The sequence below is a fragment of the Papio anubis genome, chromosome 5, assembly GCF_008728515.1.
Source record: "Papio anubis isolate 15944 chromosome 5, Panubis1.0, whole genome shotgun sequence".
In the NCBI taxonomy this organism is placed as follows: Eukaryota; Metazoa; Chordata; class Mammalia; order Primates; family Cercopithecidae; genus Papio; species Papio anubis.
Window position 1 is genome coordinate 95,642,144 of NC_044980.1, and position 22,025 is coordinate 95,664,168.

Genomic DNA, 22,025 nt, shown 5'->3' on the forward strand with positions numbered 1-22,025 from the left:
GTAATTCTGGACACCGAAAATAGTTACAAAAATTTTTACTGGGTTATGGTTAATATTTCTGCCATTTGAAAATTGGCATGCCTGTCATAATTTGTAATGTATTAATACTGTATCTTCATTAACTTGAAACAAATATATATTTTGACATACATATTTTTATATGACATAATTTTTAAATAAATTTTCAGTAAAAACATGTAAGTTTTTATTGAATGGAGTTTTAGATATAGCCTGGTTGATTGCATTGGTTGTATTTTGTTTACAAATTAGGTATATATTTTTATTGGACTATAAAATGAAAATCTGAGTATGTTTAAGAAAATTATGTAGTCATCACATCTTTAGAGTTTTCATTGGGTTTAAATCAATCATCTTTAAGGTCACAGAATTCCTTTCTTTCACCTTCTCATGTTGAGTTTAGATCCCATTATGTTCAAGAATATTGAAATTGCCCTCTTTTTTAAGGTTTAAAGAAACTACCAGACCATTTTCCAATGAATGTCTTGGTACCACCAGACCGGTAATTCCTATTGATTCATCAGATTTTGCATTGGATATTCGCATGCCTGGGGTTATACCTAAACAGGTGAGAGGAATTCTTTCTTTCTTATTCACTTGTTCTGGATACAATCTGTAGTTAAAGTAAGGAAACTGCATTTACAGCTGTAGTAACTTCTTTAAACGTAGGCATTTGCTTTCAAGAATCCAGCTAAGGCTAGAATAATTGAGTATTATAAAGAGGGTTAAGTCTTTCAAGGTGAATCTTTCACTTAAATTTTGTTGTTAAAATTTTACTTATATTGTCATTTGTGGTTTGAAATGGATTGTCGAAAATTTACATTTTGAGATTCTCTGTGGAGTAGTTAGCCTCTGTAATGCAGCATGCAAGTATGCATTAAAATATGAAAAAATATTCTAATAAAGGAAAATGATATTGAGCAGCTGCATTTAGCTACTTTAAGTATCCTTTTATTGCAACCACAAGTAAAGAAATAAAAACGCTTTTACTGCTAAGAATTTGAAAAACAAAACATTCCACACTTTTAAAAGTTAAGAAAACTGTTCATACAGGTGGCTGATTGTGAGTTTTCTTTAGCCTGACTTGCTTGATATAAGAGATGTATTCTGAAATAATGGCAAAGCTCATATAAATCTGACTTATAGAGCATTTTGAGTAGAACTAAGTTGTTGCTAAGGCTTTCCCTCTTTTAGGTACACACAAGAAGCTCAAGCCCACTGCTGTCATGTGTGCAAGGTGTTTCATTAAGCATAAAAAGGCTACAATTAATTATGCTTTGCAGGCAGGCAGTGCAGGGATTTATGTGTGTCATTAAAAGATAGTCCTCTTCTTTTGAAGGGCTGCAGAGACAGGGAAAGACCTGGATGTTGTAGAGCTGCAGTGGCTGATGACTCATTGTTGCAGATAACATTCCATTTTTCTTTTCTTTTTTATTTTATTTTCAGTACTAGGAAAATAAAGGTATTTGTATTCTACTTATTGGGCAGAATTCCCTTTGCAATTGACATCCAAAAGCTCCAGAGAATACGCATGGGCCTTTTTTCGGGACTAAGAATTGGCATTCATTTATTTGAAGACCTGTGTATGATTGTCTATAAATAACTACCACTGTAAAAATGACTTTCACTCCCTCCTCATCCCCGAATGACCATGCATATGACTTTTTCAGTTGTTACTGTGCTAGCTTTTAATTTCATAAGCTTTTTATTTAGTATTTAACCACAAAAAGTGTGATGAGATGGAGACTAGGAGAGAAGAACAACAGTTGCTCACTTATGAAGTGTGCCTCTTTTCTCACTTTTAAAAGTGGGTTTTCCCCCTATATTTGCTTGAACTGAATGTATTTCTATAAAAATATCCACTAATTGGGTTTTCAAGCACTCTTTTCCCACAAGAATATTATTTTATCAAATAGTCTTTTGTTGTGGTTCATTATTATTGTTATTCTTTCTTCTCATTATTTAAGAGTAATAACATTTAAATTACTTAATAATAATGGGCAACTGCGGTGGGGTCAGTAATCTCAGAAAGAGATCTTAGAGGAATTGATTATAAAAGGACGTAGAGGAGTTCCATTTTCATAAAGTAAAATGTGTTCATTCATTTTTATAATCTACAGTTATCAAAATAACTCCATGGGGAAAGAACATACACTGTTTAAATAATTGCTTTTTATTTTGCACTATCTATATTCACCTTTGCCTCATGCAGTGCACATTTGCTGGTTGCCTTTCCAGACAAATAGCTGGTTGCCTCCTTGCTCCTTCTCTAAGACCATGTGATTCCCAAGAGCTTCCTACCCAGGCTCCAGAGATAGAACACATGGACCATGATTGATAATTAACTGTATCCCACCTCCCTTTCCACAATGATTGGTTCAAAAGAAAGTGTGTGATTTAGACTATTCAAATCTTAGGACTTTTGCTGAGAATGTATTTTTCTGTTGCATGTAAGCAGTAGGCTTGTACGCTAGGGTCTGCTGAGTTCATGAGGGAGCCATGCCTAGAATAAAACTAACACCATAGAGGGCAATGCAGAGAGATTGAAAGAATGTAGATACTTGGTGACATCACTAATTATGCAGTGTTCAGTTACGTTAGCCTTTCTTGTTTCAATAAAGTTGAGTTGAGTTTTGTCTTACTTGCAACTGAAACTCCTGGGTAAGTGATTCAGTTGCTCTGCCTGACAGCTCAGAACTGCTTGTTGAGTATTTCTTCCATTTTTTCCCCATCACTCTATTGACCATGTGCCATGAGTATGTAACTTGGTTCAGCTGACATTCAGATCTTATACTTTGTGAACTTTTATGAGAAATGGTAGACTCTCCATTGAATATGCCCAGGAAGTAGTAGATACAGAACCTTCAGGACCTCTTTCCTTCTGAATGTGGTGTTCCACTGAGGAAGACCAAGAGCTCTGATGCCATAAGTACTTTTGAAGAAAGTATTATTTTCTTAAAATGAAGGTAAAACCAAAGTTTTACACAAGTCCTTAAGAGGAATAGAGGTGAAAAAAAAGCAAGAAAGAATAATGAAAAAGTATTAGAGGGAAGAAACAAAAGGTAGAAGGGAAATAAGAAGAGTTGACCAAAAAACAAAATGAAAAAAAGGTCCAAGAAAATAGAATCATTCAGAACAAAAATAAAAGGAAAAAATTCAGGAATAACTAGACTATGAAGATAGAACGTTTAAAAATCCTGAAAGAAAAGAGGATGAAGGAAAATGTAAAAACAAAGAAAGACATTGAGTTAAATGGCAGAGGATTTTTTTTTTTATGGCAGACAATCAAGAAGAGCAACAAACTCTAAAAGAAAGAAGGAACAGAGAAACAAGAACTTGAGTTGGGAATTGAGAGACATCATGTTAATTAAAGAAATGTATTTATTCCACAAGATTTTTTTAAAATAAAGTACATCTTAAGTTTTGGCAATAATGAAAGCTACATCAATACGTCTGATGTGTATCCTTTCTTTGGAAAACTTGAGATTGTTAGGTAGGCTTAGACAGAGAAAGAAGCAGATGTAGAACAGAGGTGGAAATAACCTTAGACATAATACAGATAGTGCAACTAACTAATTTTACAGATGGAATACAAGCCTAGATTAGTGTCTTATCAAGGATATCCAGTCATGTCAGGCCTCTGAGTTGCCAGTCTGCCATACCACAGGACTTTAAAGTGGCAATTAAACATTTCTCCTATTAAAGTAGATCCAGTGAGTCCGGAAAAAGTGGTTTATTGTCTGTTGCAATATCAATTTTATAATCAAATTGAGCTCATTCTGTCTCTTCTCTGACTTAAAAAATTTGAAAATAGTTTCCATCTTTTTGTAGAAATGGATAATCAGTGTTTAATCTCTGTTAATTAGTGTTTTTCCAGCCTTTGGGAAGATTAGAGAGAAGAGTAGGCAGCTTTTAAATAGCCTATCATAGAGATAAAGTCAGGATTTGGTGTTCCATGGCACTGGCTTCAAATCCAGCAGAGACATGAAGTGGTGATATCTTGAGACTTCTCTTTTAGCACTGTTTCTTTCTTACTTTATTCCCTTTCTCACCCAGGACCCTCTGGACTTTTGCTGTCACCAACTCTCATAACAAAAAACAAAAGAATTTGATAAACTGCCAGTTCATGGTCATAGTACGGTGATATCAATTTGACATGTTAACTGTCCCTTGGGTGTTTGATTTTAAAATAAATAAAGGTATAATTGCAATGATTTTCCATAAAGTTTATTGCCTAAATCTAACTCAAATCCAGTGGTTAGAACAGAGGCATTGGGGCCGGGCTGACAGCATCTGGCCTCAGCTCTTGCAGTCTCAACTCAGATTTGTTTCTTAACCAGCTAGTTCTGTTCCTTCTTCTGTAGAAAGGATAACAATAGTTTATTATCCTACACTACCAAGGTTGTTCTGAAGACTGAGTGACATGATGTTCAGTTGCCTTGCACATGGTAAGATCTCAGAAAACGTATACTAATATTATTATTATGTGTGTTCAGGGAAATGTGAATGCACCTTGACATTAGAAAGAAATTGCTAACCCTTAGGCTTTCAGCAATGGCTTCATGGAGAAGCTAAGACATTGCAGTAATTGTGAAGGAGACGAAAGTGAACCAAACGAAGAAAATAGAAAATACAAACCTAGGCAAGAGAAACCTTGGATAAAGGATAAAGTACGCAAAGAAGTAAATCTTTCAGTATCTTTAAGTATTGGTTGTTTTCATTAAAAATGGCCCTATCATAAGAGAATGAAAGGAACACTGAGAATGTATATGCTTTTCTCAGAAATTATTATATATCTTTATATTGCTTGGAGAAGTTATTAAAAGAAGTCTCATCGGTTTGAAACCTTTTGTTATATATATGTGTGTATATATATATATGAAAGAAGATATTTAATTTTGTAAAGTCATGTATTTTTTTGCAAATTTGTTTGCACTTGTAAGTTCTTAAGCTATATAAGACAATCAGAGGTAATATACAAGTTAAATATAGAATTGTTCTTATTAAATTCAGAATGCCAATTAAATTAGACTTTGTATGTTACTTAGTTGTTCAGAAGCTTGGCTTTTGTCTAGTTTTGAGGCTACGATAACGTTAGGTTATTTTTTAATTCCATCATTGTGTTAAAAAGATGTGCGTATCCTCAGTCAGTGCTGAAAACTCAGAGTACAATTAGCAACGGGGCCTACTTGAGGGTGGAGGGTGGAAAGAAGGAGAGGATTAAAAAACTAACTACAGCCTACTATGCTTTTACCTGGGTGATGGAATAATCTGTACACCAAACCCCCATGACACACAATTTACCTATATAGCAAACCTGCACTTGTACTCCTGAACCTAAAATAAAAGTTACAAAAAAGAAAAAATTAGGAAGGAATCCAGAAAAAAAAAATGAGACTTTACTGGAATAGTTTTTAGTACTTTAGGAGTTGTGATTTCCTTATCTTCTCTCTGGTTATTAGTACATAATATTTGTATTCTTTTAAAATTAAAATTTCAAGCTTTCTCTTGGACATGAGAATAAAAAGAAGGGAGACACCCCACACCACCATTTTTCTGTTTCCTCTCATAGGCTAGCTTGACTTTCAGTTTAAACCTCACTGCAGAAGGGGAGAAAACCAATAGCCTTTCGGGCACCAGCTGGTAGGATATCTCTTATACCTCTTTTGTAGTAAATGGATCCAAGCTCTCCACGAAGCAGCTGTGCGGTTGTTGGGAAGCACCTAAACAAGGTCACCATCCAACTCCAGGAGCCCCACGGATTTCCTTATCACCTCTGTGTGGTCAGCAGCCATGGACCAGCCTACCTTCCCTAGTGCTGTGATCTGTCCACCACTATAGGTCCCACCCTCATCCAATTAAATCTGTACAGTAGAAGAGACATAGCAAATGAGGGTTACTTTTTGAGCCAAATACATTTGATTGGGAAGAACTACCTGGAAAGTCTTAAGAATTATGAGATCACATTGGGGCTTGATGGGAAAGGGTGCAGCGACCCGTAAGCAACATCTGTCATGAATGTGAAAGATAAAAGTCACTCCAGTGGCGGGTCTCTAGAAAGAACAACCCTGGGTGAAGATTGATTGCATTAAGTCTTTGTCTTAAAATGAATATGAGTCGTGGCTTTTAGTGTTTCTTTTTCTTCTATTTTTTTCCTCCTTTCACAGAAAATAAAACCAGCATGGTGATCTTCCTACCGAAGGAGGCATATTGAGAAACATCCTAGTTCTAGACTAGCATTTACTTTTTATTTAGAAAGACTTATGCAATGTGTATAAAATTACAAGATTTATGAATAGAGCAACAAAATAAATTAAAATGCTGTATCTCCTCCCTCCCCAAATTGAGAAACTAATATTGTCTCCATTTTGCCAATGGGAAAGCTAATAGCAAAGAAAGTAGCATGATTATTAGAAAGGATGACCACCAAGCCCTTTTTTTGTTTATTTAACTGCCACACATTCATTCTTTTTTCCCTATTTTGAAAGCTCAGGACTGATGTCATTTAAAACAATACACATCAAAATCTTAGATTAGATATATTTGTATGTTTACTCTGCTTTATTGGCAAGCGTCAATTATATGAATTAAGTAGATTACAAAAATGCTAAATGGCTTTTGTAAATGACAAATTAAAGTCACGTCATTCACTGTCAATTGTTTAAGTTTAAATTATGATGCTTCTCTTTGTTTTTACTGAAACTTATTTAATGTCTACTTAGGGAAGATATGATTGAACTATTAACAATGATTTTTGTTCTGTGAGGATAATAGAAACATGCCACATATGTGGGTTCAGAACTGCAAGTATGATTATACCTTGACCATTTTTTTTTCCTTTCTTTATAAAAAATGAGAAACAGAAGAGAGTACTTGTTTTCAATCAATTTTGAGTATGTTTGAATTAACACGATGCTTGAGAATATTTTAAAATTAGCTACAATGTAAAAGACTCCTCATGATCACCTATTTTCTCAATAAGGTTCAGAGTTCTTTTGTTTTTTAATTTTATTTTTCTAGTAAATATTTTAAAGGAGAAGATATACTGTGTTTTCATTATGTAACACTACTAAATTGGGCACTTTACATACATTGTCTCATTAATTCCCATAAAAAGTCTGTGTTCAAGGCATTATTATCCCCACTTTTTATATTAAAAATCGAAACCAGAAGAGATTAATAACCTGTTCATAGCAAATAACCAGTAAATAGGAGAACAAGGATTTAAATATAGATTTACTTGAATCTGAAACCCATGGCTCATTTTATAATTCTGTGCTGCCAATCTGTTAATGATCTGTCTCCCACAGAATTTTACTATATGTGTTTTTATTTATGCAGATGTGTGTATATATATACACACACATACATATATTTTATTCTACATATATTGTAAAATATAAGCTCTCTTTTATTAAACAAAATATACATTACTGGTTTCATCCTAAATTGTTGTTATTATTATTTGAGGTAGGATCTCACTGTGTCACCCAGGCTGAATGCAATGATACAATCAAAGCTCACTGCTACCTCAACCTCCTGGGCTCAAAGGATCCTCCCATCTCAGCCTCCTGAGTAGCTGGACCTGCAGGCACACTGCAGGCACACACCACCATACCCAGCTTAATTTTTTTATTTCTTTTAGAGATAGGGTTTTGCTGTGTTTCCCAGGCTGGTCTCAAACTCCTGAGCTCAAGTGATCCTTCTGCCTCGGTCTCCCAAAGTGCTGGGATTACAGGTATGGGCCACTGTGCACAGCCCATCCTCAATCCTTGAATAACTTTTTCTTATATCTTGTAATGCCTATGCAGAAAGACATGCTACTAATCTGAATACTGGTCTGAATGAGCAAGATATTCTTGGTCACTTGGCTGGTAAAAGTGACTGCAAAGACTCACTTTGCAATCAAGATTTTTTTTTTTTTTGTTATTCTTATCTAAATCTAAACTAGAGGTTAGCAGATTCTTTCTTAAAGAAGTGTCATATAGTAAGTATTTTCAACTTGTGAGCCATATAGGTTCTGTTTTGACTGTTGTAGTTAGAAAGCAGCTATAGATACTATGTAAATGAATGGCTTGGCTTTGTTTCAATGGAAAACTGTGTTTACTAGAAGAGGCAGCCAGCCCACAGGCTGTAGTTTCCCAATCCCTGATAGAAACAAGTGCATATGCCATTTAGGCTAATAAATGAATTTAACCTTTGGCATCTCATGAACGGTGTCTTCTGACTTACAGAACATAAAGAATAAAAATACCAATGCAAAGTTAACAGTGCTTTGATCTTTGTTCCTTAGTTACCTATTCAGTTTTCATGAGTAAATGATTATAAACAAGAATTCTCTTATTTGTAATATTGTATTTCAGAGCTCTCCACCTTACTAGATGGCAATTCCTGTGTTATAATTTCTCTTGGCCAAATACACTAGAGTCTTTATTTATGGTTCTTTTCTCCCTTGTAGACTGTAAACAATATGCTAGTAAATCCTGTTCATCTTATCTTCCAAATATATCCAAATTCCAGCCTTTTCTCATGACAGCCATCTTTTCAACTCTAGCCCAAGCACCATCCTCTCTTACCTGGATTACTACAATATCCCTCCTAACTGACCTACCTTGTACCCGTGCACCCCTGCAATCTGTGCTCCACTTAGCAGCCACAAAGATTCTATTAAAACAGAAGTCAGAGCACATTACTCTTCTACTAATACCCTTGAAGAGTTTCCTGCACCACTCACATGTAAAGCCCAAGACTATATACCTCCTTCCAAAGCCCTGCATCTTTCCTGGCCTCCTTTCCCACTTTTGTGTCTCTCATCCCTCATTTCTGTGTTATAAATAGTGCCAAAGATAAACAAAGCTGGACATTACTAAAGTGGTAGGGACAGATTTTAATCAACGATGGATTTGTACAGAAATAACTGGGCATTTTAAAGGGAGAGTTAGGGAGTAGGAAAAAGTAGTAAGTGGGGGCTCAGTAGAGTTGGGGAAGTGAAACATTACAAAGGGTTAGTTGGCGTAAACCCGATTGGGGCAGCTGTGTTTGCTAGCTGGAAATTATTGAAACTATGATTCCATCCCACCACAGAGACTGGAAGACAGAGGCTCTATTCTCAGGTATTGGCTGGAGCAAACAGTAGATTTTTTTGGCAGCCTTGAGTTTTATCAAGCAAGCACTTTAAGCAGAGCTAGAGTCATCTTAGGGATATGACATTGAGCTGTTAGAAACTGTTAGTGTTTGTTCAAGTCTTTATAAGCCAAGGTGGAGGCCTAGTCAAGAAGAGGGCTTGGAGGAGCCTGGCTGGGGTTTAGTCAAGGAGATAATATTTGTCAGTCATTATAGATACAAAACAAATCAAAACTCTGTCCAACCACTTGCTGGCTGCAAGACCTTAGGCAAGATACTAAACCATAATGTGCTTTAGTTTTCTCATCTGTAAAATTGGGATAATAATAGTTCCTATCTGATAGGATTGCAGTTAAGTAAATTAATATGTGTAAAGCCCAGTAAATGCTCAGTAAATTTAGTCATTAATATTTCTGTCCTGAACTACATTACAATGGATTAGTTAAGAAATGTTATCAAGTAGCTAATGCAAGGCCCTATATGATAAATACATTAGAATACTTGAAATAAAGAATTACCGAGGATCAACTTGCTAATAAAGAGAGTAATTGCAACAATATTTTAGTCAGGACTGCAAGCATAATTTTCTAGAGCACATTATGGAAACGGGTTAGAATCTACATTTCTCTCTTGCTTTATTCAGAAAATATTTGTGGAGGCAGTAGGATTTGAAGAATGTAGTTCAAGAGGTAGGGAGAAAGACTTGGAAACAAAAGTTTAGAATTCCTATAAAGCTACCATTCTAGAAATAGGGCTATAAACAGATGTTTTCCGAACCTTTACCTTTATAATTTTTCTTTAAAAGAAGTGAGTAATTATTAAAGGCACAATTTGCTAAGAAAGAGAAAAATTTGTATACTATAGTCATAAGATACCATCACTGTCAAACATTTAAAATAAAAACTCAAAGTGGGCTACATGCAGTGGCTCACACCTGTAATCAACACTGTGGGAGACTGAGGCAGGAGGATTGCTTGAGGCCAGGAGTTTGAGATCAGCCTGGGCAACATGGAGAGACCCCCATCTCTACAAAAAATGTAAAACAATTAGCTGGGTGTGGTGGTGTGTGTCTGTAGTCCTAGCTACTCAGGAGGCTGTGACAGGAGGCTCACTTGAGCCCAGGGAGTTGAAGCTGCAGTGAACTATGATTGTGTCATTGCATTCCAGCCTATATGACAGAGTGAGACCCTTTCTCAAAAAAAAAAAGAAAAAAATTCAGTGAAGTTGGTTAAAATCTCTATATATAATTATAAAGGAATCATCCCTCTATACTTATTAATACATAAATATCCCTCTGTAGGATATTTGGTGTATCAAATAGATCTCAAAAGGCAAATACATAGTATTTGAATATTTCAGTCAATAGAATAATTTTATATATACAGTCATATTCTTCATAATTTTGTTTCAATCAAATGGACAAGATTATAATGAAGCTGAAAAAGTCCTATCACCTAGTAATGTAGCTTTCATGACTTCATCATGCACATTTTTGTGGTGATGCTGGTGTTAACAAACCTGCTGTACTGCCAGTTATATAAAAGTATAGCACATACAATTCTGTTTAGTACGTAATACTTGATAATGATGATGAACAAATATGTTACTGGCTTATGTATTTACTATACTATACTTTTTATCATTATTTCAGAGTGTACTACTTCTACTTCTTAAAAAAAAAAAAAAAAGGTTTATTGTAAAAGAGCCTCCAGCAGGTCCTTCGGGAGATATTTCAGAAGAAGGCATTGTTGTAGGAGATGACAGCTCCATGCACGTTATTGCCCCTGAACACCTTCCAGGAGGACAGGATGTGGAGGTGGAAGATAGTGATATTAAATAATCTTGACCTGTGCAGACCTGAGCTAAAGTGTGTGTTTGTGTCTTAGTGTTTAACAAAAATGTTTAAAGTAAAAAAAAAAAAATAGAAAAATGCTTATAGAATAAAGACATAAAGAAAATATTTTAATACAATTATGCAATGTTTGTTTTTTAAGCTAAATTTTATATGAGTCAAAAAGCTTAAAAATTAGTAAGTTTATAAAGTAAAAAGTTACAGTAAGCTAAGGTTAATTTATTATTGAACAAAGAAAATTCTTTTTTTTTTTTTTTTTTTGAGATGGAGTCTCGCTCTGTCGCCCAGGCTGGAGTGCAGTGGAGTGATCTTGGCTCGCTGCAAGCTCCGCCTACCAGGTTGAAGCCATTCTCCTGCCTCAGCCTCCCCAGTAGCTGGGATTACAGGTGCCCTGCCTGCCACCACGCCCTGCTAATTTTTTGTATTTTTTAGTAGAGACGGGGTTTCACCGTATTAGCCAGGATGGTCTCAATCTCCTGACCTTGTGATCCGCCCACTTTGGGCTCCCAGAATGTTGGGATTACAGGCGTGAGCCACCATGCCCTGCCAGAAAATTCTTAAATAAATTTGTTGTAGCCTAATGTACAGTGTTTATAAAGTCTACAGTAGTGTATAGTAATGTCCTAGGCCTTCACATTCTTTCACCGACTCACCCAGAGAAACTTCCAGTCCTTCAAGTTCCATTCATAGTAAGTACCTGAAATGGTTTGGATTTGTATCCCTGCCTAAGTCTCATGTCAAATTGTAATCCCCAGTGTTGGAGGAAGGCCTGGTAGGAGGTGATTTGATCATGGGGTCTTGGGGGCAGATTTCTCGCTTGCTGTTCTAGTGATAGTAAGTGGGTTCTCATGAAATTTAGTTGTTTAAAAGTGTGTAGCACCTCTCCCTTTGCTCTGTTCTCCTTCTCTGGTCATGTAAGATGTGCCTGCTCCCCTTTTGCCATCTGCCATGATTGTACATTTCCTGAGGTCTCCCCAGCCATGCTTCCTGTGCAGCCTGCAGAACCGTAAGCCAATTAAACCTCTTTTCTTTATAAATTACCTAGTCTCAGATAGTTCTTTATAGCAATGCGAGAGCAGTGTAATACAGTATCCTATATAAGTTTACCATTTTTACCTTATGTACCATATTTTTACTGTACCTTTTCTATGTTTAGATATGTCTATATATACAAATTTCATTGTGTTACAATTGCTTCCAATATTTAGTGTAGTATCATGCTATATAGGCTTGTAGCCTAGAAGTAATAGGCCATACCATATAATCTAGGTGTGTAGTAGATTGTATCATCCAGGTTTGTGTGAGTACAGTCTATGATGTTTACACAATGACAAAATTGCCTGACACATTTCTCAGAACACATCCCCATTGTCAAGTGGCCTGTGACTGACTGGGTGCTGTGGCTCATATCTATAGTCCCAGCACTTTTGGAAGCTGAGGAAGATGGATCATTTGAGCCCATGAGTTTAAGACTAGCCTGGGCAACATAACGAAATTTCATCTCTACAAAAAATACAAAAATTAGCTAGGCATGGTGGTGTATGCCTGCATTCCCAGCTACTTGGGAGGCTCAGGTGGGAGGATCCCTTAAGCGTGGGAGGTGGAGGTTGCAGTGAGCAAAGATTGTGCCGCTGCACTCCAGCCTGGGCAACTGAGTGAGAATCTGTCTCAAGGTAAAAAAAAAAAAAAACAACAGTGACATATGACTGCATTTAACACATAGTAAATATAATCTAACATATGCATGTAGACAAAATTTATATTTGGGGAAGAGAATATAAATTGTTTCCCAATATGTAGAGAATATTTATAAAAATTACATAGCAGAATATTAACAGATTTTAATTGACTATAATAATTAGAATTTTTATACTCAATGTCCACTCATAATTCAGTAAAACTAGAAATAGATCAAGAAATGATGTCATGGAGGACTTAGCTACTTAGAAATTAAGGACCATTTTTCTGCACAATCCCTGAAACAAGGAGAAGATCAAATCTGAAATTTTAAATTGTCTAGAGAGTAATTACTCTTTAGTGTATCCAGGAAGGAAAATACTGGATAATAAAACCCATGAGACCCAGCTAATGAAGTACTCAGAGAAAAAATAATAGCCTTAAATTCCTTTAAATGAAAAATAGAATAAAGTAAAATACAAACATAAAGTCAACTTAAGAAATGAAGATAAAAAAATCAATTAAAAAATGAATAATAATAACAACTAAAAATAATAAATAGGTTTAAAAATGGAAAACATCAACAAAATAAATTATTTCTTTGAAATGTCCTTTAAAATAAACTCATGGCAAGCCCAAGCATTTCTTAAATGCCAAAAATTATTCATTATTAGGAGTTAGGATAAAAGGAATTTTTAGACACTGTTATGTGCAACTGTGTGTCAGTATATTTTATAATCTTGAGGAAATGGATGATTTTCTAGAAAAATAACTGATATTTACATAAAAAGATATTTAAAAACTTAACAGACCACTAACTGTAGAAGAGACTGGAAAATTGAAAAATAATTTTTATACACACACACACACACACACACACACACACTTCTAAAGATGAGAATTATTTAACCAAAAACACTGAGAAAAATTAAACACGCAAATGGCAGAAAAAGATTAAAATACCAGGTATATAAAGAGTTCCTATAGATTTTGGAGAAGACAAGCAGCCCGAAAGAAAAGTAAATTAAGAATATGAATGTAACAGAATGACAAAAATTCAATTGTGTGAATAATCAGATAAATTAAGGGAAAAAAGTTACTGTATTTTTTTACCCATTAATTTTGCAAATAATCAAAAGAGCTATGATAAACAGAGCTTTTAAGGATGGGAAGACATGGTACCGTTTTATACATTGCTGGTGGGAGGGTGCACCGCTACAAGCTTTTTAGGAAAGTTATCTAGAGTTATCTTCTAAAGTAAAACTACTCATATCCTTAAAATTTTGGGAGATCATTCTATAGAATTTTATGAAATAAATGAAGGTCTGACTTAGAACTATATCTTTTGCCCTAGAAATATTGCCATTGTATATTAAGTGAGAAAAACAAACCTCAGAGTCATGTGCAAAAATGTGATCCTATCTTTTTTTTTTTTTTTTAATTTCAGAAGTTTTGGGGGAACATTTGGTGTTTCTTTGGTTACATGAATAAGTTTTTTAGTGGTGATTTCTGAGATTTACGTGTACCTTCACCTGAGCAGTGTACACTGTACCCAGTGTGTAGTCTTTTATCCCTCATCCCCTTCCCACCTTTTCCCCCAAAGTCCGTTGTATCGTTCTTATGCCTATGCATCCTCATAGCTTAACTCCCACCTATGAGTGAGAACATACGTTGTTTGGTTTTCCATTCCCGAGTTACTTCACTAGGAATAAAGGTCTCCAGTTCCATCCAGGTTGCTGTGAATGCCATTATTTCATTTCTTGTTATGGCTGAGTAGTGTTCCATCGTGGAATATATACCACATTTTCTTTATCCACTCATTGTTGGATGGGCAGTTGGGCTGGTTCCATATTTTTGCAGTTGTGAAGTGTGCAAGTATCTTTTTTGTATAATGACTTCATTCCCCTGGGTAGATACCCAGTAGTGGGATTGCTGGCTCAAATGGTAATCCTACTTTTAGTTCTTTAAGGAATCTCCACACTGTTTTCCATAGTGGTTGTACTAGTTTATATTCCCACCAAGCAGTGTAAAAGTGTTCCCTTTTTACCACATCCACACCAACATCTATTATTTTATAGATTTTTTTTTATTGTGGCCATTCTTGCAGGAGTAAGGTGGTATCACATTGTGGTATTGATTTGCATTTCCCTGATTATTAGGGATGCTGAGCATTTTTTCATGTTTGTCGTCCATTTGTATATCTTCTTTTGAGAATTGTCTAGTCATGTCTTTAGCCACTTTTTAATGGGATTGTTTTGTTTTGTTTTTCTTTCTGATTTGTTTGAGTTCCTTATAGTTTCTGGAAATTAGTCCTTTGTCAAATGTATAGATTGTAAAGATTTTCTCCCATTCTGTGGGTTGTCCGTTTACTCAGCTGATTACTTCTTTTGCTGTGCAGAAGCCTTTTAGCTTAATTAAGTCCCACCTATTTATCTTTGTTTTTGTTGCAGTTGCTTTTGGGTTCTTAGTCATAAAGTCTTTGCCTAAGCCAGTGTCTAGAAGGGTTTTTTCGATGTTATCTTCTAGAATTTTTATGGTTTCAGGTCTTAGGTTTAAGTATTTGATCCATCTTGAGTTGATTTTTGTATAGGGTGAGAGATGAGGATCCAGTTTTGATCTTCTACATGCACCTTGGCAATTATCCCAGTACCATTTGTTGAATAGGGTCTTTTCCCCACTTTTTTTTTTTTTTTTTTTTTTGCTTTGTCGAAGATCAGTTGACTGTAAGAGTTTGGCTTTATTTCTGGGTTCTGATTTTGTTCCATTGGTCTATGTGCCTATGTTTATAGTGGTACCATGCTGTTTTGGTGAGTATGGCCTCATAGCATAGTTTGAAGTCAGGTGATGTAGTGTCTCCAGATTTGTTCTTTTTGCATAGTCTTGTTTTGGCTATGCGGGCTCTTTTTTGGTTCCGTATGAGTTTTAGGATTGTTTTTTGTGGTTCTGTGAGCAATGATGGTGGTGTTTTGATGGGAATTGCATTGAATTTGTAAATTGACAATATGGTCATTTTCACAATATTGATTCTACCCATCCATGAGCATGGGCTGTGTTTTCATTTGTTTGTGTCATCTATGATTTCTTTTAGCAATGTTTTGTATTTTACTTCTAGACGTCTTTAACCTCCTTGGTTAAATATGTTCCTAAGCATTTTATTTTTTTTTTCAGAGCTATTGTAAGAGGGGTTGAGTCCTTGATTTGATTCTCAGCTTGATCACTGTTGATGTATAGCAGAGCTACTGATTTGTGTACATTAATTTTGTATCCTGAAACTTTGCTGAATTAATTTACCAGGTCTGGGAACTTTTTGGATGAATCTTTAGGATTTTCTAGGTAAATGATCATTTCATCAGCAAACAGTGACAGTTTGACTTCCTGATTACCAATTTGAATGCCCTTGATTTCTTTATTTTGTCTAATTGCTCTGGTTAGGACTTCTAGCACTATGTTGAACAGAAGTGGTGAAAGTGGTCATCCTTGTTTTGTTCCAGTTCTCAAGGGGAATGTGTTCAACTTTTCCCCATTCAGTATAATGTTGGCTGTTGGTTTATTATAAATGGGTTTTATTAATTTAAGGTATGTCCCTTCTATGCCGATCATGCTGAGGGTTTTAAACATAAAGGGATGTTGGATTTTGTCAGATGCTTTTTCGTGTCTCTTGAGATGATCACGTTTTTTGCTTTTAATTCTGTTTATATGGTGTATCACATTTATTGACTTGTGGATGTTAAACCATCCCTGCATCCCTGGTATGAAACCCACTTGATTATGGTGGATTATCTTTTTGATATGCTGTTCGCTAGTATTTTGTTGAGGACTTTTGCATCTGTGTTCATCAGGGATGTTGGTCTGTAGTTTTCTTTTCTTTTTTTTTTTTGAGACAGAGTCTCGCTCTGTCGCCCGGGCTAGAGTGCAGTGGCCGGATCTCAGCTCACTGCAAGCTCCACCTCCCGGGTTCACGCCATTCTCCTGCCTCAGCCTCCCGAGTAGCTGGGACTACAGGCGCCCGCCACCTCGCCCGGCTAGTTTTTTGTATTTTTTAGTAGAGACGCGGTTTCACCATGTTAGCCCGGATGGTCTCGATCTCCTGACCTCGTGATCCGCCCATCTCAGCCTCCCAAAGTGCTGGGATTACAGGCTTGAGCCACCGCGCCCGGCCTTGTAGTTTTCTTTTCTTTTCTTTTCTTTTTTTTTTTTCTGTTATTTCCTTTGCCGGTTTTGGTATTAAGGGGATACTGACTTCATAGAATGATTTAGGGAGGACTTCCTCTTTATCTTTTGGAACAGTGTCAATAAGATTGGTACCAGTTGTCTGAATGTCTGATAGAATTCAGCTGTGAATCCATCTGGTCCTGGACCTTTTTTTGTTGTTATTGGCAATTTTTTTCTTGCCATTTCAATCTTGCTGCTTGTTATTGGTTGTTCAGAGTTTCTATGTTTTTCCTGGTTTAATCTAGGTTGTATGTTTCCAGAAATTTATCCATCTCCTCTAGGTTTTCTAATTTATGTTCATAAAGATGTTCAGAGTAGCCTTGAATGATCTTTTGTATTTCTGTGGTGTCACTTGTCATATCTCCCATTTCGTTTCTAATTGTACTTACTTGGATTTTCTTCCTTCTTGGTTAATCTCGCTAGTGGTCTATCAACTTTATTTATCTGTTGAAAGAACTAGCTTTTTGTCTCATTTATCTTTTGTATGTTATTTTGGTTTCAGTTTCATTTAGTTCTGCTCTAGTCTTTGTTATTTCTTTTCTTCTGCTGGGTTTGGGTTTGTTCTTGTTTCTCTAGCTCCTTGAGGTGTGACCTTAGATTGTCTATTTGTGCTCTTTCAGATTTTTTGATGTAGGCATTTAATGCTGTGAACTTTCCTCTTAATATTGCCTTTGCTGTATCCCAGAGGTTTTGATAGAATGTGTCACTATTATCGTTCAGTTCGAAGAATTTTTTAATTTCCATGTTGATTTTACTGTTGACCCAGTGATAATTCAGGAGCGAGTTATTTAATTTCCGTATATTTGCATGATTTGATGGTTCCGTTTGGAGTTTCCAATTTTATTCCACTGTGGTCTGAGAGAGTACTTGATATCATTTTGATTTTCTTAATTTGTTGAGATTTGTTTTGTTGTCTATCATATGATCTGTCTTGGAGAATGTTCCATGTGCTGATGAATAAAATGTATATTCTGTAGTTGTTGGATATAATGTTCTGAACATATCTGTTAAGTCCATTTGCTGTAGGGTATAGTTTAAGCTCATTGTTTCTTTATTGAGTTTCTGTCTTGATGACCTGTCTAGTGCTGTCAGTGGAGTATTGAAATCCCCCACTATTATTGTGTTGCTGTCTATCTCATTTCTTAGATCTAGTAGTAATTGTTTTATAAACTTGGGAGCTCCAGTGTTAGGTGCATATATATCTAGTATTGTGATATTTTCCTGTTAGACTAGTCCTTTTATCATTTTATAATATCCCTTTTTGTCTTTTTTATCTGCTGTTGCTTTAAAGTTTGTTTTGTCTGATATAAGAATATATATTAGTTCTGCTCGTTTTTGGTGTCCATTTGGTTTTTGGTATGGATTATCTTTTTCCATCCCTTTACCTTAAGTTATGTGAGTCCTTATGTGTCAGGTCACTTGGTTGGTGAGTTGTATCCATTCCGCCATTCTGTATCTTTTAAGTGGAGCATTTAGGCTATTCACATTCAATGTTAGTATTGAGATATGACGTGTGATTCTATTCATCATGCTGTTTGTTGCCTGAATATCCTGTTTTTGTTTTTCTTCATTGTGTTATTGTTTTACAGGTCTTGTGAGATTTATGCTTTAAGGAGATTCTGTTTTCACGTATTTTGAGGATTTGTTTCAAGATTTACAGCTCTTCTTAGCAGTTCTTGTAGTGCTAACTTGGTAGTGGCAAATTCTCTCAGCATTTATTTGTCTGAAAAAGACTGTATCTTTCCTTCATTTGTGAAGCCTAGTTTCTATGGATATAACATTTTTGGCTCAAAATTGTTTTGTTTAAGGAGGCTAAAGATAGGTCCCTAATCCCTTCTAGTTTGTAGAGTTTCTGCTGAGAAGTACACTGTTAATCTGATAGGTTTTCCTTTATAGGTTACCTGATGCTTTTGCCTCACAGCTCTTAAGATTCTTTCCTTCGTCTTGACTTTAGATAACCTGACGACTGTGTGCCTAGGTGACGATTTTTTTGCACTGAATTTTCCAGGTGTTCTTTGAGCTTCTTGCGTTTGGATGTCTAGATCTCTAGCAAGGCTGGGGAAATTTTCCTCGATTATTCCTTAAATAAGTTTTTCGAACTTTTAGGTTTCTCTTCTTCCTCAGGAGCACCAATTATTCTTAGGTTTTGTCATTTAACATAATTCTTGGAGGCTTCATTCATTTTTAAAAATTCTTTTTTCTTTGTCTTTGTCAGGCTGGGTTAATTTGAAAACTTTGTCTTCACGTTTTGAAGTTCTTTCTGTTACTTGTTCGATTCTGTTGCTAAGACTTTCCAGTGCATTTTATGTTTTTCTGTGTCCTTGATTTCCAGAAGTTGTGATTTTTAAAAAATTTGTTAGCTATAAGGATAAATTGAGATTTTTCCATTCATATCCTGTATCATTTTTTAAGCTGGAATTTACCTTTCTCTGGTGCCTCCTTGAATGGCTTAATAAACGACCTGAACTCTTTTTCTGGCAATTCAGAGATTTTGTCTTGGTTTGAATCCATTGCTGGTGAGCTAGTGTGATCTTTCGGGGTTGTTAAATAAACCTGTTTTGTCATATTACCAGAATAGTTTTTCTGGTTCTTTCTCATTTGGGTGGACTATGTTGAGGGAAGATCTGGGGCTCAGGGCTGCTGTTCAGATTCTTTTGTCCCATGGAGGTGCTCCCTTGATGTGGTGCTCCCTCCTTTCCCCTAGGGATAGGGCTCCTGAGAGCCAAACTGCAGTGATTGTCATTTCTCTTCTGGATTTAGCTACCCAGCAGAGCTACCCGGCTCTAGGCTGGTATCGGCAAGTGTCTGCAAAGAGTCTTGTGGTGTGATCCATCTTCAGGCCTCTTAGCCCCGGATATCAGCACCTGTTCCAGTGGAAGTAGCAGGGGAGTGAAGTAGACTCTGTGAGGGTCCTTGGTTGTATTTTTGTTAAGTGCACTGGTTTTGTGTTGGTTGGGCTCCAACCAGGACGTGGCACTTTGAAGAACGTACCATTTGGGGTACTGTAGGGAAGATACAAATTTGCCCAAGAGTCAGGCGGTGGGCAGGCCCATAGAGTTCCCAATAGATTATGTCATTTGTCTTCCCCTGTCAGGGCAGGTAGAGAGAGACCATCATGTGGGGGCATTGTTAGGCCTGTCAGAGCTCAGATTCTTCTTGGGTAGGCTTGCTGTGGCTGCTGTTGGGGATAGGAGTGTGGTTCCTAGGCCAATGGAGTTATGTTCCCAGGGGGATTATGGCTGCCTATGCTGCATCATACAAGTCACCAGGAAAGTAGGGCAAAGGTGGCAGTCACAGGCCTTGCCTAGCTCCCATGCAGCCTGCAGCCTGAAAGGCTGGTCTCGCTCCCACCACCGCTGCCCCCCAACAGCACAGAGTTTATTTCCAGGCAGCTGGTGAGCCAGACTGAGAACTTGCCCCAGGCTACAAGCCTCCCAACTGAGAAAGCAAGCCAACTCACAGTGCCTAGGCTGTCCCAGGAAGGCTGCAGCGGCAATCCACCTCTTTCAAAGAGTCTGTGGGTTCTCTTGGTCTTTCTGGTATGTTCCTGCAGTAGTTCTTGGAACAGAAGTTCACAGTGTACGTGTCTGCATGCTGCTCTGTCTGTCCAAGTGGGAGCTGCAAGTTAATCTTGCCTCCTATCTGCCATTTTCCTCATTTCTGTAAGTGTGATCCTATATTAATAAAAATAAATAATAACAAAAATTCCAATATACGTGTGTCTGTTTGGTTATATATTTTTAAACTAGTATGGAAGAAGTTGTAAAGAGTCACATCAGCCTGTAAACACTGGTTCCCTTGGAGAGGTAACAATGGAGGAGGATAACAGAAAATTTGGGGAATATATATCTAAGTCATTTTATCATTGAAAAGATCATTTATTATTTTATAGTTGTTAAAAATTAATAAAGAAATAGGCCAGTCGCGGTGGCTCATGCCTGTAATCCCAGCACTTTGGGAGGCCGAGGTGGGTTGATCATGAGGTCAGGAGTTCAAGACCAGCCTGGCCAAGATGGTGAAACCCCGTCTCTACTAAAAATATAAAAAAATTAGCCAGGCGTGGTGGCACGCGCCTGTAATCCCAGCTACTCCGGAGGCTGAGGCCGAGAATTGCTTAAACCTGGAGGGATGGAGGTTGCAGTGAGCCGAGATCGCGCCACTGCACTCCAGCCTGGGTGACAGAGCGAGACTCCATCTCAAAAAAAAGAAAAGAAATAAACAATATCACCCACAAAAAGGATACAGATAGATAGCATGTGTTTTGATGTAAGTCCCTACTTTTAGAAATCTCTAGAGGGGTTTTCCAAACACAGCCTCTAACTGATAAAGTTTTAATTCCTATTCCCCTGCTTTGCAACGGTGCTATTAAAAGAGACTGATTAATTAAATAATTTAAGAAATTTGGTACACGTTTGGAAACAAATAGATCCAGATTTGTAGAAGGTCATTCTTCTATTATAGTCAGTCTAAAGATATTTGTGGAAGGCAACCATGCATATCTTTTCCACATTAGCAAGAAAAGTGATTCTCTTTGCACTTATTAGCCACCAGAAAAATTCTCTTTGTTTCACTTATTTTCAGATTTATATAGTCTGAATTAATATTTCAATAACCCTTTTCAAGAAAAGCATTTGGAACTATTCCACATGAATGTTGCATTCTTTAAGCAAAAGTGCAGAACATACTTTTTCAAGGCGTAGATTGCTTTTCATAATGTCTTCTCCTTAATCATGTATAAAGGGACAAATCTGATGTACATATTAGAGAAATGGCTCGGTCTTAGCAGGCAAAAGTCACCTCATTCAACAAAGCTCACAGCAGTTTTAAAGAGGAGGGTATATAAAAATAGCAAGTACATTTCTTTGTACAATGTGTCATACTCCCACCCTCAGCTAATCCAGTATTAAATGAAAACATTTGCCATGGCAACATCGATTTACAAAGGGCAAATGATGTTTCTGAGAGATTGGAGTATTTCCTTTTATAGATTTCAGAAGCACACACAGTTAACACTTTAGCAACCTTGTTTAATAACTAGATAGACAGACAGATAGATAGATAGATAGATAGATAGATAGATAGATAGATAGATAGATAGATACATAGATACATAGATACATAGATACATAGATAGATAACTGAA

The 22,025-nt window shown here is 36.4% G+C and overlaps 1 protein-coding gene across 19 annotated transcripts in view; it reads left to right on the plus strand.

Annotated features, from left to right (window-relative positions):
* The window catches only part of PAM (peptidylglycine alpha-amidating monooxygenase), a 277,716-nt gene that overhangs the window by 110,549 nt on the left and 145,142 nt on the right, over positions 1 to 22,025 (plus strand). For all 19 annotated transcript variants that reach the window (XM_031666328.1, XM_031666332.1, XM_031666335.1 and 16 more), the window contains one exon: positions 466 to 586. In XM_031666328.1, coding sequence (XP_031522188.1) covers positions 466 to 586 — 121 coding nt within the window. The remainder of the gene's footprint in view (positions 1 to 465; positions 587 to 22,025) is intronic.